Source organism: Coenobita brevimanus, chromosome 20, assembly GCF_032717465.1.
Source record: "Coenobita brevimanus isolate Jiangsu-jjx chromosome 20, ASM3271746v2, whole genome shotgun sequence".
NCBI lineage: Eukaryota > Metazoa > Arthropoda > Malacostraca > Decapoda > Coenobitidae > Coenobita > Coenobita brevimanus.
Genome location: NC_136973.1, coordinates 21,879,137 through 21,893,950, shown reverse-complemented (window position 1 = coordinate 21,893,950; position 14,814 = coordinate 21,879,137). Strand labels below are relative to the sequence as shown.

Sequence of the window (14,814 nt, the reverse complement as noted above, 5' to 3'; positions counted from 1 at the left end):
TGCTGGAATGACAAGCCAACAGTGGTGTGTGTGTGTGTGTGTGTGTGTGTGTGTGTGTGTGTGTGTGTGTGTGTGTGTGTGAGCAGTGGACACGCCTTATATGTGGAATTACATGTACACACAGGCAGACATTAGTATAAGGAAATAAAGAAGCATTGTGGTATTGGTCTGTATGTGTGTGTGTGTGTGTGTGTGTGTGTGTGTGTGTGTGTGTGTGTGTGTGTGTGTGTGTGTGTTAGAAGTACCCTGATACTGCTGGGCTATGTAGAGAGAATGGAAAACGAGAAATGGACTATGAGGGTATGTATATGAGTGAGGTGGAGGAGGGGGAGGCCAAGAATGAGATGGAGATCGAAGATGAAATAATGACTATGGCAGTGAAAGGTATAGAACAGCCTGCCATGCTGAGTCAAATATCTAATACAGTCAGTGTGCTTTCACCTGACACAGATCCCTAACCTCTTTTAGTTCACTTGATGGCCAAATGTGCTAAGATAGGAGGGTGGATTTGACTGGTAACCAAGGAGACTCATTCCTACATCATTACTAAGGTTTATCATACAACGACATTTACTACGCTGGATGTGGATGTGATAGAAAGCGCTGGGAGAAACACACTGAGGTGGTTTGGCCATGTGGAGAGGATGGAGAGCGAAAGACTGACGAGGAGAGTGTGAGTGAGGTGGAGGGGGGGAAAGCGAGGGGGAGACCGAAGATGAGATGGAGAGATGGAGTGTTGAGGTATATGAGAGAGGAGGGTGTGAGCTAGAAGCACGCCAGTGAAATGGCGTTGGACAGGGCGACATGGAGGCGATTTGTTTGTGGCCACCCCTTACGGGATTAAGGCGTCTGGCAAAAGATAGATACCGGTAGATAGACAGACGTACTATTTAAAGGTGTGGGAGTCATTTGGCTAACATGATACTAATCCTTTTCAATTATTGCTCTATCACAGAAAGCTATCTATCTGTCTATCTACCTTTGCCAGACGCATTTACCTAGGAAGGGGTGGCCACGAACAAATTCACCATGTCACTCTGTCCTCTGTCATCAGGCTGCCCTCTCTCTTACTCACACCATCCATATTCATATACCTCCATCCCGTCCCTCCACCTCATCCTTGGTCTCCTTCCCCTATATCTCATGAATATTCCCCGTCCCTCCACCTCATCCTTGGTCTCATCCTTCCCCTGTATTTCATGAACATACTCTCATTTACTCTGTTCATTTATCTTGTCCTAAAACTGTCACCTCTTCATCAGGAATGCTCAGTTGTAACAACAGATTACAACCAGATACAAAGTCAGTCATCAGTAAGTGCTAAGAAAAGAATGTACAGCCATTTGCACCTAAACATGCCCTACCTCCATCATGAGTGCCCAGTTGTATTATAGTTCCCTACTAGAGTATGATACTAGTCACGAAGAAGTGCTATGAAAGGGATGAAATAAGCTACACGAGAACCAACACCCGGGCTAAGTTAAGGTGAAACAGTGTCATGATGCTAGTCACGAAGAAGTGCTATGAAAAGAATGTAGCGCATTTGCACCTAAAAATGCTCTATCTCTATTGTGAATGCCCAGTTGTAATAATAAGAAATCCCCACTAGCGTATGATGCCAGTCACGAAGAAGTGCTACGAAAAGGATGTAGGGCCACAGCAGTCTTTCTCTGCCACTGAGCTACGTGAAATAAGCTACAAGATAACCAACACCTGGGTAAGTTAAGGTGAAACAGTGTCATGATGCTAGTCACGAAGAAGTGCTATGAGTGATGTACAGCCACAGCATACCGTATGATGCTAGTCACGAAGAAGTGCTATGAGTGATGTACAGCCACAGCATACCGTATGATGCTAGTCACGAAGAAGTGCTATGAGTGATGTACAGCCACAGCATTGTCTTTTTCTGTCAATCAGCTGTGTGAAATAAGCTGTAACACGACGACAATTTGGGCCATGTTAAGGTGAAACAACTATAGGCCATGTATGTGTGTATGTATGTATGTATGTATTTATGTATATTTGTATGCATGTATGTGTGTATGTATGTATGTATATATGTATAGTGAATGTGTTATTCTCTGCACAAGGCCAACCCATCTCAGAGTACTATGAACATAACAGTATTGGCGCAGAAGAGAAACTGATTGCATTGCTGCTGAATCACGTATATATATATATATATATATATATATATATATATATATATATATATATATATATATATATATATATATATATATATATATTATATTTATCTATATTATAGATATATATATATATATATATACGGAGTACCCCTGGGGGTAGGGGGGTTTTCAAGAATACTCCCCCAGTATCCCTGCTTGTCGTAAATGGCGACTAAAAGGGTTGGCGGAGTGTTAGTGCCCCTCCCCGGAAAACAACTAACTAAAAAAACAAACAAGAAGCCTCGGACAAGGACTGACCAAACGATGACGACCCAGGACCGGACAAAGGACTTGGTAATGAGTACATGGAATGTAAGAGGAGCGAATGATGAGGTGAAAGAGAGAGAGATTGTCCAGGTGCTTGAGGGTGCGAAAGTGGATTTGTGTGGAATAACTGAAACAAAATGGAGAGGAGAAAGTGTGAGAGAATGGGAGTATGGATGGGGTATATGTACAGGAGGAGGTGAGAATGAGAGGGCAAAGGAAGGAGTACGTATAGTTGTGAGTAAAAGACGGAAGAAGAGCATAAGACAGTATGGATCAGTTGGGTCAAGGATTGTGTGGGTAAAGTTGAAAGTTGGAATACAAATGTGGGCGATTGTGTGTGTGTATGCGCCAACGCAAGATCGTGCTAGAAGAGTGAGAGAAGAGTTCTGGACAAATGTGGAAGTGTGCATGGAAAAGTTTGGAAGGAATGAGAGAGTGTTTTTGATTGGTGATATGAATGGTAAAGTTGGTAATGTGAAGGTGGTTGGAATAGTTGGTGAGTGGGGTGTACCTGCTGAGAGAGATGAGAATGGGAGTGCGTTAGTGGACATTTGTGCTGGGAGGGGGTTGGTGATAGCCAATACCCTCTTCAGGCATAAAATGATCCACAGGTATACATGGCGAGTGATGAGAAGGGTGGGTGGTGAACCGAATGAAAGGAAGGCAATGATTGATTATGTGTGTGTGGATGAAAGGATGCGAAAATGTGTAAAGGATGCAAGAGTGTATAGAGGCTGGGGGAGTGGACTTTCTGACCACTACTTGGTGGTGGCCAGAATTAGAATGCAAGTAAGATGGAAGAATAGAAGAAGGGAAAGACGAGAGGAAGGAGTAGTTGCAAGGAGAGTGGAAAGGTTACAAGAGGATGAGAAAAAGGCAGAGTATAAGAGAGAAGTGGAGGAACGATTGGGCAAATATGAATTGGAGCAGATGGGAGACGTGGAAGGTGTGTGTAAGATATTTACAGAAGAAATATGTGCAGCATGTGATGTGGTGTGTGGAAGGAAGAGAAGACGGAGGGGGGTGCAAGGAACAGCGTGGTGGACTGAAGAGGTGAAACAGGCTGTGGCACAAAAGAAGAAAGCATACAATGAATGGATGAGAAATAGGGGCGTGGAAGAAGTTGAGAGGCGGAAGAGAGAGTTATATGTGGAAAGAAAGAGAGAGGTGAAAAGATTAGTAAGAGAGAGTAAGAAGAGAGTGGATGAGGAATTTGGAAGGAATTTGAGTGTAAAGTGGAGGGACTGTAAGAAAATGTTCTGGAGAGAAGTGAAATGAGTAAGACAGGGTGGAAGTGAAGTTAGCAGGGGAGTGAAAGATAAAAATGGTAGATTACTACTGGAGAAGGGAGAAAAAGTGAGCAGATGGAGAGAACACTTTAAGGAATTGTTGAATGTAGAGGTTGGAAGTAATGCGAGTTTAAGTGGCTGGGGAATGGCTGGGAGAAGGAGGGAGGTGAGAAGACAGGAAGAAATCAGGAGGATAGAAGTTGTGGAAGCAATGAAGAAAGTTAAATCGGGGAAAGCCCCAGGAATTGATGGAGTGTGTGGTGAAATGTTGAAGCATGGGGGAGAGATAGTAGTAGAATGGATGTGGAAGATGTGCAGATTGGCCTGGGAGGAAGGTAGAGTCCCGGAGGATTGGAAGTCAGGTATAATTATTCCCTTGTACAAAGGAAAAGGGGAAAAAGAAGTGTGTGGTAATCACAGGGGCATTTGTCTTCTTAGTATAATAGGAAAAGTTTATGGTAGGATACTTATAGACAGAGTTAGAGAAAGAACAGAGAAATTAGTTGGAGAAGAACAGGGAGGCTTTAGGAAGGGAAGAGGTTGTGTAGATCAGATATTCATTCTTAGATCTTTAGTGGAAAAGTTTCTAGAGAAGGGAAAGAAGTTGTATGTGGCTTTCATGGATTTGGAGAAAGCATATGACAGGGTGGATAGACAAGGATTGTGGAAAGTGTTAAGAATATATGGAGTAGATGGGAAGTTGTTGAATGCTGTGAAGAGTATGTACGATGGTGCGAAGGCTGCAGTGCGTGTTGATGGTAAACTAAGTGAATTTTTCTCTTTGAAAGTTGGTTTCAAACAGGGATGTGTCATGTCTCCATGGTTGTTCAATCTGTACATGGATAGGGTAATAAAAGAGGTACAAGGTAGGGTAGTGGATGTTGGAGTGGCCATGGTGAGAGAGGATAGTGTTTGGAAACTCCCTGTACTGTTGTTTGCAGATGATACTGTGTTGTTGAGTGAAGACGAAGGGGAGCTGCAAGGCTTGGTGGATGAGTTTGAGAGAGTAAGAAACGGAACCTAAAGGTGAATGTAGGGAAGAGTAAAGTGATGGTCTTTGAGAGAGGTGAAGTTAGTGAATGTACAGCGAGGTTGGATGGTGAGGAATTGGAAAATGTGAGTACGTTTAAGTATTTGGGTAGTGTGATGAGTAAGGATGGAGGTTTGGAGGGTGAAGTGCTTGAAAGGGTACAGCAGGGAAGAAAGGTTGCTGGTTCTTTGAAAGCAGTGATAAGAAACAGGGAAGTGAGCATGGAAGTGGAAAAGTTACTACATGACAGTATTGTGATACCAACTCTAACGTACGGAAGTGAAGCTTGGAATTGTTGGAAGGACACAAGTCAAGAGTGAGAGCAGTGGAAATGAGTTATTTAAGAGGAGCCTGTGGAGTCACATGGAGAGACAGGCTGACGAATGAGGATATAAAGGAGCGTTGTGGTGTGGATGTGGATGTGATAGGAAGCGTTATGAGGAACACACTGAGGTGGTTTGGCCATGTGGAGAGGATGGAGGGTGAAAGACTGACGAAGAGAGTGTATGTGAGTGAGGTGGAGGGGGGAAGAGGGAGGGGGAGGCCGAGGATGAGATGGAGGGATGGGGTGGAGAGGTATATGAGAGAGGGGGGTGTGAGTTGGGAGCAGGGCAGTGAAATGGCGGGGGACAGGGCGACTTGGAGGCGATTTGTTTGTGGCCACCCCAAACGGGATTGAGGCGTCTGGCAATAGATAGATAGATAGTGTTTCAAAAAATTTGATATCATTTCGTAATGTAATAATGTTGCCAATTCTCGTTCAAATGACCTGAAATTTTAACGGAATGTGTAGGAACAGGTCAAAATTTTATGCTTAATGTTTTATGCTTTTATCTTTTCAGGAATAGAAATGCCATTCACTGGAAAAGAAAAGGCGTTTTGTGTGTTAGAGAATGCTTAAACACAGTCAAACAAGACTGTGCAACGTGCGTTTGTGAGAAATTTCTCAAAAAATGCACCAACTGCAATGCAGATTTGGACATGGCACAAAAAGTTCAGAGAGGAAGGGTGTCTGTGCAGGACAAAAGGATCTGGACGACCACCAGCATCGGAAGAGACGGTCGAGCGGGGTCACGAAATTCTCTTGCAAAGCCCCAAGAAGTCCATAAGAAGAGGAAGTCTGGAAACCAGGATTCCTACAACGACAGTTTGGCGTGTCCTGAGGAAACGCTTGTGAATGAAACCCTACAAGCTGTAACTCATTCAGGCCTTAAAGGCAGATGACATGCGAAAGCGCAAACAATTCGGTGTTGAAATGCAAGAGAAACTTGAAGAAGACGAGTTCGAGGAACGTCTTGTTTTCAGTGATGAAGCCACATTTCATACGAATGGCAAAGTCAACAGGCATAATGTTCGCATTTGGGGCGAAGAAAATCCCCATGCCACAGTTGAGCACAAGAGGGACTCACCAAAAGTGAATGTGTTCTGCGCCATCTCCAAGAATCATCTTCATGGCCCGTTTTTCTTTGAGGGAAATGTGACCAGCGATGTTTATCTGCAAATGCTTCAGAACTGGCTAATGGATGAGCTCATTTCAAATGAACATGAAGACTTCACTTTTCACCAGGACCGGGGCTCCACCTCACTGGAAACTCACTGTGTGGGCATATCTCAATGAGAATCTGCCAGGGAGATGGATCGGGCGTGCTGGTGATGAAGACAATGTGCTGTTGAAATGGCCGCCACGTTCACCTGACCTGACACCTTGCAATTTTTTTTCTCTGGGGCCATATGAAGAGACTGGTCTTTGTCCCCTCGCTTCCTGCAAACCTAGAGGAATTCAAGCAGAGAATCACTGCCGCACTGGAGACCGTTACCCAAGACATGCTGCAGCGTGTTTGGCACGAGCTGGACTACCGACTGGACGTGTGCCGTGTCACAGGCGGCTCGCATATTGAAAATTTGTGAAATCGTTCATGGAATCCACGTACCTTTGAATTTCTTGTTCATATTTTGAGGAATAAATCTTATGTTGTTCAACATTAAGCCTCTTCAGTTTCATTTGCCTAGACTATGTAGTTTCTGTGATATTTACATCTCAAATGATATCAATTTTTTTTAAACACTATATATATATATATATATATATATATATATATATATATATATATATATATATATATATATATATGTACAGTATGTATGTGTGTGCATGTATGTATGCATGTATGTATGTATGTGTGCATGTATGTGTGCATGTATGTATGTATGTTTGTACGGTATGTGTGTACAGTGTGTGTGTGTGTGTGTGTGCATGTATGTATGAATGTATGATGTATGTATGTACGGTATGTATGTATGTACAGTATGTATGTTTGTGCATGTATGTATGTTATGATGTATGTATGTATGTTATGATGTATGTATATATGTATGTATGTAGACGTCCACTACAAGCACTAAACCATGTCTTCTATATCTTTATATTATGGTAGTATCACATACACTTTTCAGCCACCTGCTACGTGAAATATATGTATGTATGTATGTATGGTAGTCACACACACACTTTTTCAGCCACCTGCTACGTGAAATATATGTGTGTATATGCGTGTATGTATGTATGTACGTATGGTAGTCACACACACTTTTTCAGCCACCTGCTACGTGAAATATATATGTATATGTATGTATGTATGTATGTATGTATGGTAGTCACACACACTTTTTCAGCCACCTGCTACGTGAAATATATATGTATATGTATGTATGTATGTATGTATGTATGTATGGTAGTCACACACACACACACTTTTTGAGCCACCTGCTACGTGAAATATATGTATGTATGTATGTATGGTAAGTTACACACACACACACTTTTTCAGTCACCTGCTACGTGAAATATATGTATGTATGTATGTATGAATGTATGTATGTATGGTAGTCACACACAGCCAGCTGCTACGTGAAATATATGTATGAATGTATGTATGTATGAATGTATGTATGTATGGTAGTCACACACACAGCCAGCTGCTACGTGAAATATATGTATGTATGTATGTATGTATGTATGTATGAATGTATGTATGTATGGTAGTCACACACAGCCAGCTGCTACGTGAAAACAGCTGCCAAAGGACAACATTTTGCACCAAGTTAAGGTGCACCAACTACAGTCATCTTTCACAGGCATTATCTACGGTAACTTTATCTTTGCCTGTCGCCTGAGATACTGGTGTGGATGTGGATGTGATAGACAGCGTTAGGAGACATACACTGAGCTGGTTTGGCCATGTGGAGAGGACTGGGAGCGAGAGACTAACGAGGAGAGTGTGTGAGTGAGGTGGAAGGGGAGGCCGAGAATGATATGAAGGGATGGAGTGGAGAGGCATACGAGAGTGGGGTTTGAGCTGGGAGGAAGGCAGTGAAATGGCAGGGGACAGGGCGACATGAAGGCGACTTGTTTGTGGCCACCCCTTACGGGAATAAGGCGTGCAATAGATAGATAGATAGACAGACGGATAGAGAGATAGATAGACAGACGTTTATTCTAATCTGGCAATGATGCCTATCCCATTTCAGCTGGGTTGATAGCCAACTGTAGTCAGTTTGGAGCGTTGATTTGACTAGTAACCAAGGAGACTCACATTACCCCGTAACTAAGGCTCATTGAATTTCATGTAACCATGACCTAATATTCAGGTGGGGGGGTTGACTAGTAACCAAGGAGACTCACATTACATTCACGTAACCATGACCTAATATTCAGGTGGGGGGTTGACTAGTAACCAAGGAGACTCACATTACATTCACGTAACCATGACCTAATATTCAGGTGGGGGGGTTGATTTGACTAGTAACCAAGGAGATTCACGTTACATTCATGTAACCACGACCTAATATTCAGGTGGAGGGGGTTGATCTGACTAGTAACCAAGGAGACTCACCCCTGCCTTAAGGCTCATCAAATTTCATGTAACCACGACTTAGTATTCAGGGTGTGGAGGACTGATCTGACTAGTAACCAAGGAGACTCATTCGAATTTCACGTAACACAACTAAGTATTCGTGCTGTGAGTGACCCTGTTCCCCAGATGAAAACGGACATAATAATCTATCTATCTATCTATATACCTAGGCTGCTTCCCCCAAGGAAAGGGAGGTAGCCGAGACAGGACGACACATTCTCCATTTACTCATCCATTCAAACACATTCATTCACATCTTAGCCCCAAAGGGGAGAACATAATAATAATAATAATAATAATAATAATAATAATAATAAATCCTGCAGGACACATTAACTGTATGCCAATTAGCTTCTACACTATACTGTTAACGTTAGGCTGGTTCTCTTGTGCCCCGCCCCCTTGGCCCCACCCACTCACCCGTCGGCCCGAGAAAGAGTTCTGAGCCAGTCTTGCCGAAGTTACCGTGCCGGTGTTGGGTAAACATGTCAGGCGCTCTCGCTAATCGAAGCAACAAACTTTTACTTAACCCCTTAACTACAATGATATCTTTTCCATTGAACTAGGTAGTATGTTTTGTAGTAAAGGATGTTGGAAAAAAGTAACAAGGAACGTCATCGGCCTGAAAGGTTTGTAAAGTAACGAAAGTTCGCTCTGTGCAAATAAAAAGGTATAAATTCTACAAAGAACTTAGTGTTTTGACTTTATTCCTTATATTTCGTACACACACACACACACACACACACACACACACACACACACACACACACACACACACACACACACACACACACACACACACACAACCCTTTTCCCTCTATAAGACTTTAATGACTTCACGTGTATAGAACCAAAATTCTAATACGGCAGTGTTGGTATAAATAATTATACTGTACTGGGTAGGCGAAGCCAGTGACATTTCGTTATCCTACTTCTGTATTCGATCCATCTATGTGGAGAGGATGGAGGGTCAAAGACTGACGAAGAGAGTGTATGTGAGTGAGGTGGAGGGGGAAAGAGGGAGGGGGAGGCCGAGGATGAGATGGAGAGATGGGGTGGAGAGGTATATGAGAGAGGGGGGTGTGAGTTGGGAGCAGGGGAGTGAAATGGCGGGGGACAGGGCGACTTGGAGGCGATTTGTTTGTGGCCACCCCAAACGGGATTGAGGCGTCTGGCAATAGATAGATAGATAGATAGATAGTTCTAATGAAATTAATGAAGGAAATAAATAAAGAAAATTACATTATGGTTATGATACTGTGGTAACTTGCCAGACATAACAGATGACTTAATATGTTTAACAGTAATAGCGGCACAGCTGCCATGTGTTATTGCCAAGCTCCGAACTTTCTTGGCGAAGTTGGCGCCAAAATTCAGCTGCAGTCGCGGGAGGAGGGGTGGTTCTTTTCAAACTGATTTTGATTCAGTTAGCAAATTTTAGTGCTTCCTTTGTCATACAGAAATGAATTCAAAGTAAAAGTAAATAATACGATACAACATCGTGGTAAGGCTCATTATTCTATCAGTAAGAGGAATAATTATCTGAGCCAATCAGCAACGAGCAGAGCTGGAAGAGGGCGAGGCACAAGTAGGGGACGGGGGACAAGACACTGGCCAACGCTACCTGTATACTACTACCATCATGCTAACTATCCTACTTAGCGATAGGACGAGGTAGCATCCAGAAACAGTTATGTCATATTTAAATAGCCAGGGGAAACAAGGCGTCACAGATGATGATGATGATGATGACAAGGAAATACCATGGAAGGCAAACAGCAAAAGACCTTATGGTCCCTTCGAGGCTGCTTGTTACAGAGTAGACTATGACTACGAGATTTAATTATACATGCTGAAGGATAAGGATAGTAAGGCAACAAGGCTCCCCCCGCCTCCAAACTCTCCAGTTAAAAGTGGCAGGAAAAAGTGAGAAAAATCACCATGCAACATGGAAAAACTGACATGGAAATTTCATAGGAAAGACCGAAAGGGAAAAGTTACGTTCTATAATACTTTACTTTATAAATATGGAGGAGCAGGAGGAGGAGGAGATGATGATAGTGGTGGTGATGGTGGTGGTGGTAATAATAATAATAATAATGATGGTACTTAAACACAAACCCAGCTACTAAAAATTTCCCGTATAATGTTGACAAATATACTTTTAAACACTATACAATATATATATATATATATATATATATATATATATATATCATCAGCCATAACTAGTCCACTGCTGAACAAAGGCCTCCCCCAACCTTTTCCACGAATTCCTTGACTGAGCCAATCTTTGCCACGTTTTCCCTGCAAATTTCTCTATCTCCATCTCCTGTCTGGCCTTTTTCTGCTACGCTTACAATCTCTTGATGTCCAGTCAGTCAACCTCTTGCTCCATCGGTTATCTCTTATTCTTGCTATATGGTCTGCCCATCTCCATTTCTGTTCTTTTATAACTTCAATAATATCTTTGACTTTAGTCTGCTCTCTCACCCAAGTTGATCTTTTCCTGTCTCTTAAAGATATTCCCAGCACTGACCTTTCCATTGCTCTCTGAGAACGGATTAATTTATTTTCCATTGATTTTGTCAGTTTCCAGGTCTCACAACCATACGTCATAGCTGGAATTATACATTCGTTATATACTTTTCGTTTCATACAAACTGGCAAGCTACTTTTCATAATGTCTCTATGTTTACCGAAAGCTTTCCATCCAATTGTAATGCGTCTTTTTATTTCGCTCTCATGATCCTTCGTTTATTTTAGTATTCGTCCCAAGTAGTTGTACTCCTCAACTTCTTCAAGAATTTCAGCGTTTATTCTGATGACGCTCTTTGGTGTTCGTGGATTATATATATATATATATATATATATATATATATATATATATATAGATAGATAGATAGATAGATAGATAGATAGATAGACAGATAGACAGATAGATATGTATATACTGTGTGTATATATATATATATATATAGATAGATAGATAGATAGATAGATATAGATATGTATATACTGTGTATATAGATAGATAGATAGATAGATATGTATATACTGTATATACTGTATATATATATATATATATATATATATATATATATATATATATATTAGCTAGTCAGGTCAGGTGCGGGTAATGGGATGGGTCTGTTATGATGTGGCAGGGGCAAACCAGCTCTGCTGTCGGGTCCTGCTGCGGATGTCACTGATTGCACTGCGCAGTTGACCCTTGTGCGGTGTGGTGCGGTGAGGATCTGTCCCTTCTCCCCTTTGGGGCAAAGATGCGAATGAATGTGTTTCGAATGGAGGAGTAAATGGGGAGTGTGTCGTCCTGTCTCGGCTACTTCCCTTTCCTTGGGGGAAGCAGCCTAGGTGTATACATAAATCTATCTATCTATCTATCTATATATATATATATATATATATATATATATATATATATATATATATATATATATATATATATATATATATACCAGTACCAGTCTGGTCAGTGACAACAGCATCATGATATATAAACACCAACAGGCTCAATTCAACTATGAACTGGTTGCCATGGTAACAACTGGACCTGCCATCGTCACTTCATCAATCATACCTCGTAACCATACTGCAGTTTCTTCTACTCTAACTCACGGCCACTCTCACTAACACTCTCTCTCTCAATCATATCTCTTTACCATGCTACAATTTCTTCCTCTTCTGCTCTAACTCATGGACACTCTCACTCACTCTCTCTCCCTAAGTAGTATCTCTTAACTATACTGCAGTGTCTTCTCCTACTCTCTCTCTCTCTCTCTCTCTCTCTAACCCATGGGCAGCCACTTACATCATTGCAACCCACCCAACCACCATGACTTGCAAGTATTATCAAGCGGATGGAGAGAGACTAACGAGGAGGGTGTATGTGAGTGAGGTGGAGGGGGGGAGAGGGAGGGGGAGGCCAAGGATGACATGGAGGGATGGAATGGAGAGGTATATGAGAGGAGATGTGAGCTGGGAGCAGGGCAGCGAATTGGCAGACAGGACGACAGGGAGGCGATTGTTTGTGGCCACCCCTTGCAGGATGAGGGCGTCTGGCAATAGACAGATAGATGGACAGATGGAAAAAAAAAAAAATTGACAAAATGCAAAGACCTATTTTACCGCTAATACACAATAATAAAATTTGTCGACTATATGAATAAGCTTCCAAAAAACGAAAGTAAAAATAAAAGTCTATTACAAAGACAATCCTCACGGTAAACATCAGGTGGTTGCCATGGTAACGAGTGGTGCCTCTGGCCTTCTCCACCAATCACGTTTGGCAACTATTCTGCACCAAACTACTCCACACAACCACCATGCCACCTGGCCACAAATACCAACAGATGGAATAAGGTGGAACTGAACTGAATACTGGATTCCCAGCGCCTGTCAAACACCACATGGCACTAATTCAAAGCCAAAGACACATGATAAGCAAAGGAACAAAAATCTGGAGAGAAGACAGTAAGGGAGAGAATAATGACTAAAAGATGTTGACTACTTACACGAGGTTCTCATTGTACGAGTAAGTCTGGTATGTGGGAAAAAGTACTGTACATTAGAGCAAACTGGTGATGGTAGGAATGCAGCAGTAGCAGTACCATAGTAGTAGTAGCAGTACCATTGTAGTAGTAGCAGTACCATTGTAGTAGTGGTAATACAAGTTAATAGGCCTAATACTGTTGTAGCCCCAGGTTCATCCAAGACGTCAAACCGGTGGACTGCTGGCTTAAGCTGTCCTGCCGTAGTCTACCCTCCACCTTTCGGGGGGCAGGGCAGTAGCTGGGGGTGTTATTTAACCATGCAGTGTAGCCGCCGATATATCAGTGTCACCACATGAAGGCGTCCCTCTCCACCACCAATGCAAAGTGGCAAATCAGCTTTATACTTAGAAATGGAACTTTATCAGGCTTTTGTCTGTAAATTATTGTAATATAACCTCTTCAGTCCAGTGACATCTATCTATCTATCCATCTGTATCTATCTACCTATTGCCACATGACTTAATCTTGTAAGGGGTAGCCACAGACAAATTGCCTCCACGTTGTTCTGTCCTCTGCCATTTGACTCCCCTCCCTCCAACTCACACCCCCTTCTCTCATATATTTCTCCATTCCATTCCTCCATCTCATTCTTGGTCTCCACCTCACTCACATACACTCCTAGTCAGTCTCTCACTGTCCATCCTGTCCACCTGGCCAAACCTATGCTTCAGATATTCTTGCTGCCTCAGGTGTTTATATTCAGCTTAGGACAGACTTCAAACTGGCGAGGTTACATACAGTATAACCTTCTTTATGCCTTTACTATACCCGGGTGCAGTGGTGGCTGCTGCCCACTACCATCCACTCACTTGATGTAGTGCTGCTTACAGTATAACCTTTAATGCCTTTACTATACCAGGGTGCAGTGGTGGCTGCTGGCCACTATCATCCACTCACTTGATGTAGTGCTGCCTACTTCTTCCTTCATTCATCATTCCCTATTTGTGTCTGTCCCACTACCACGCACTCACTTGATGTAGTGCTGCCTACCTCTTCCTTCACCAGTCACTCCTTTTTGTGTCTGCCATCTTCTCTTCCTGTATTTCCCATCCTTCCTGTTGCTTTTAATCAAGCTTCTTTCCACTTCAGGTGGCTCTACACTGAGTGACAAGCCTACTGGTTTCCTATAGCCAAGGAAACCCTTTGCAACACTGGGTGGTAACCATAACACCAAACAGCAGCATGATGTGCAGCCTACTATGGCGTAACCATGGCAACCCTTTACTGTACAACGCTGGGTGGTAACCATAACACCAAACAGCAGCATGATGTGCAGCCTACTATGGCGTAACCATGGCAACCCTTTATTGTACAACGCTGGGTGGTAATCATATAACAGGATGATGTGCAGCCAACTATGGAGTAACCATGGCAACCCTTTACTGTACAACGCTGGGTGGTAACCATAACACCAAACAGCAGCATGATGTGCAGACTACACATGGCGTAACCATGGCAACCCTTTATTGTACAACGCTGGGTGGTAACCATATAACAGGATGATGTGCAGCCTACTATGGCCTAACCATGGCAACCCTTTACTGTACAACA

At 42.5% G+C, this 14,814-nt stretch overlaps 1 protein-coding gene across 1 annotated transcript in view; it reads left to right on the top strand.

Annotated features, from left to right (window-relative positions):
• Window positions 1-5,999, top strand: part of LOC145391931 (uncharacterized) — a 12,987-nt gene extending 6,988 nt beyond the window's left edge. Inside the window, exon 2 of the mRNA XM_080266421.1 lies at window positions 5,749-5,999. Coding sequence (XP_080122547.1) covers window positions 5,749-5,999 — 251 coding nt within the window. The remainder of the gene's footprint in view (window positions 1-5,748) is intronic.
• The last annotated feature ends 8,815 nt before the right edge of the window (window positions 6,000-14,814 follow it).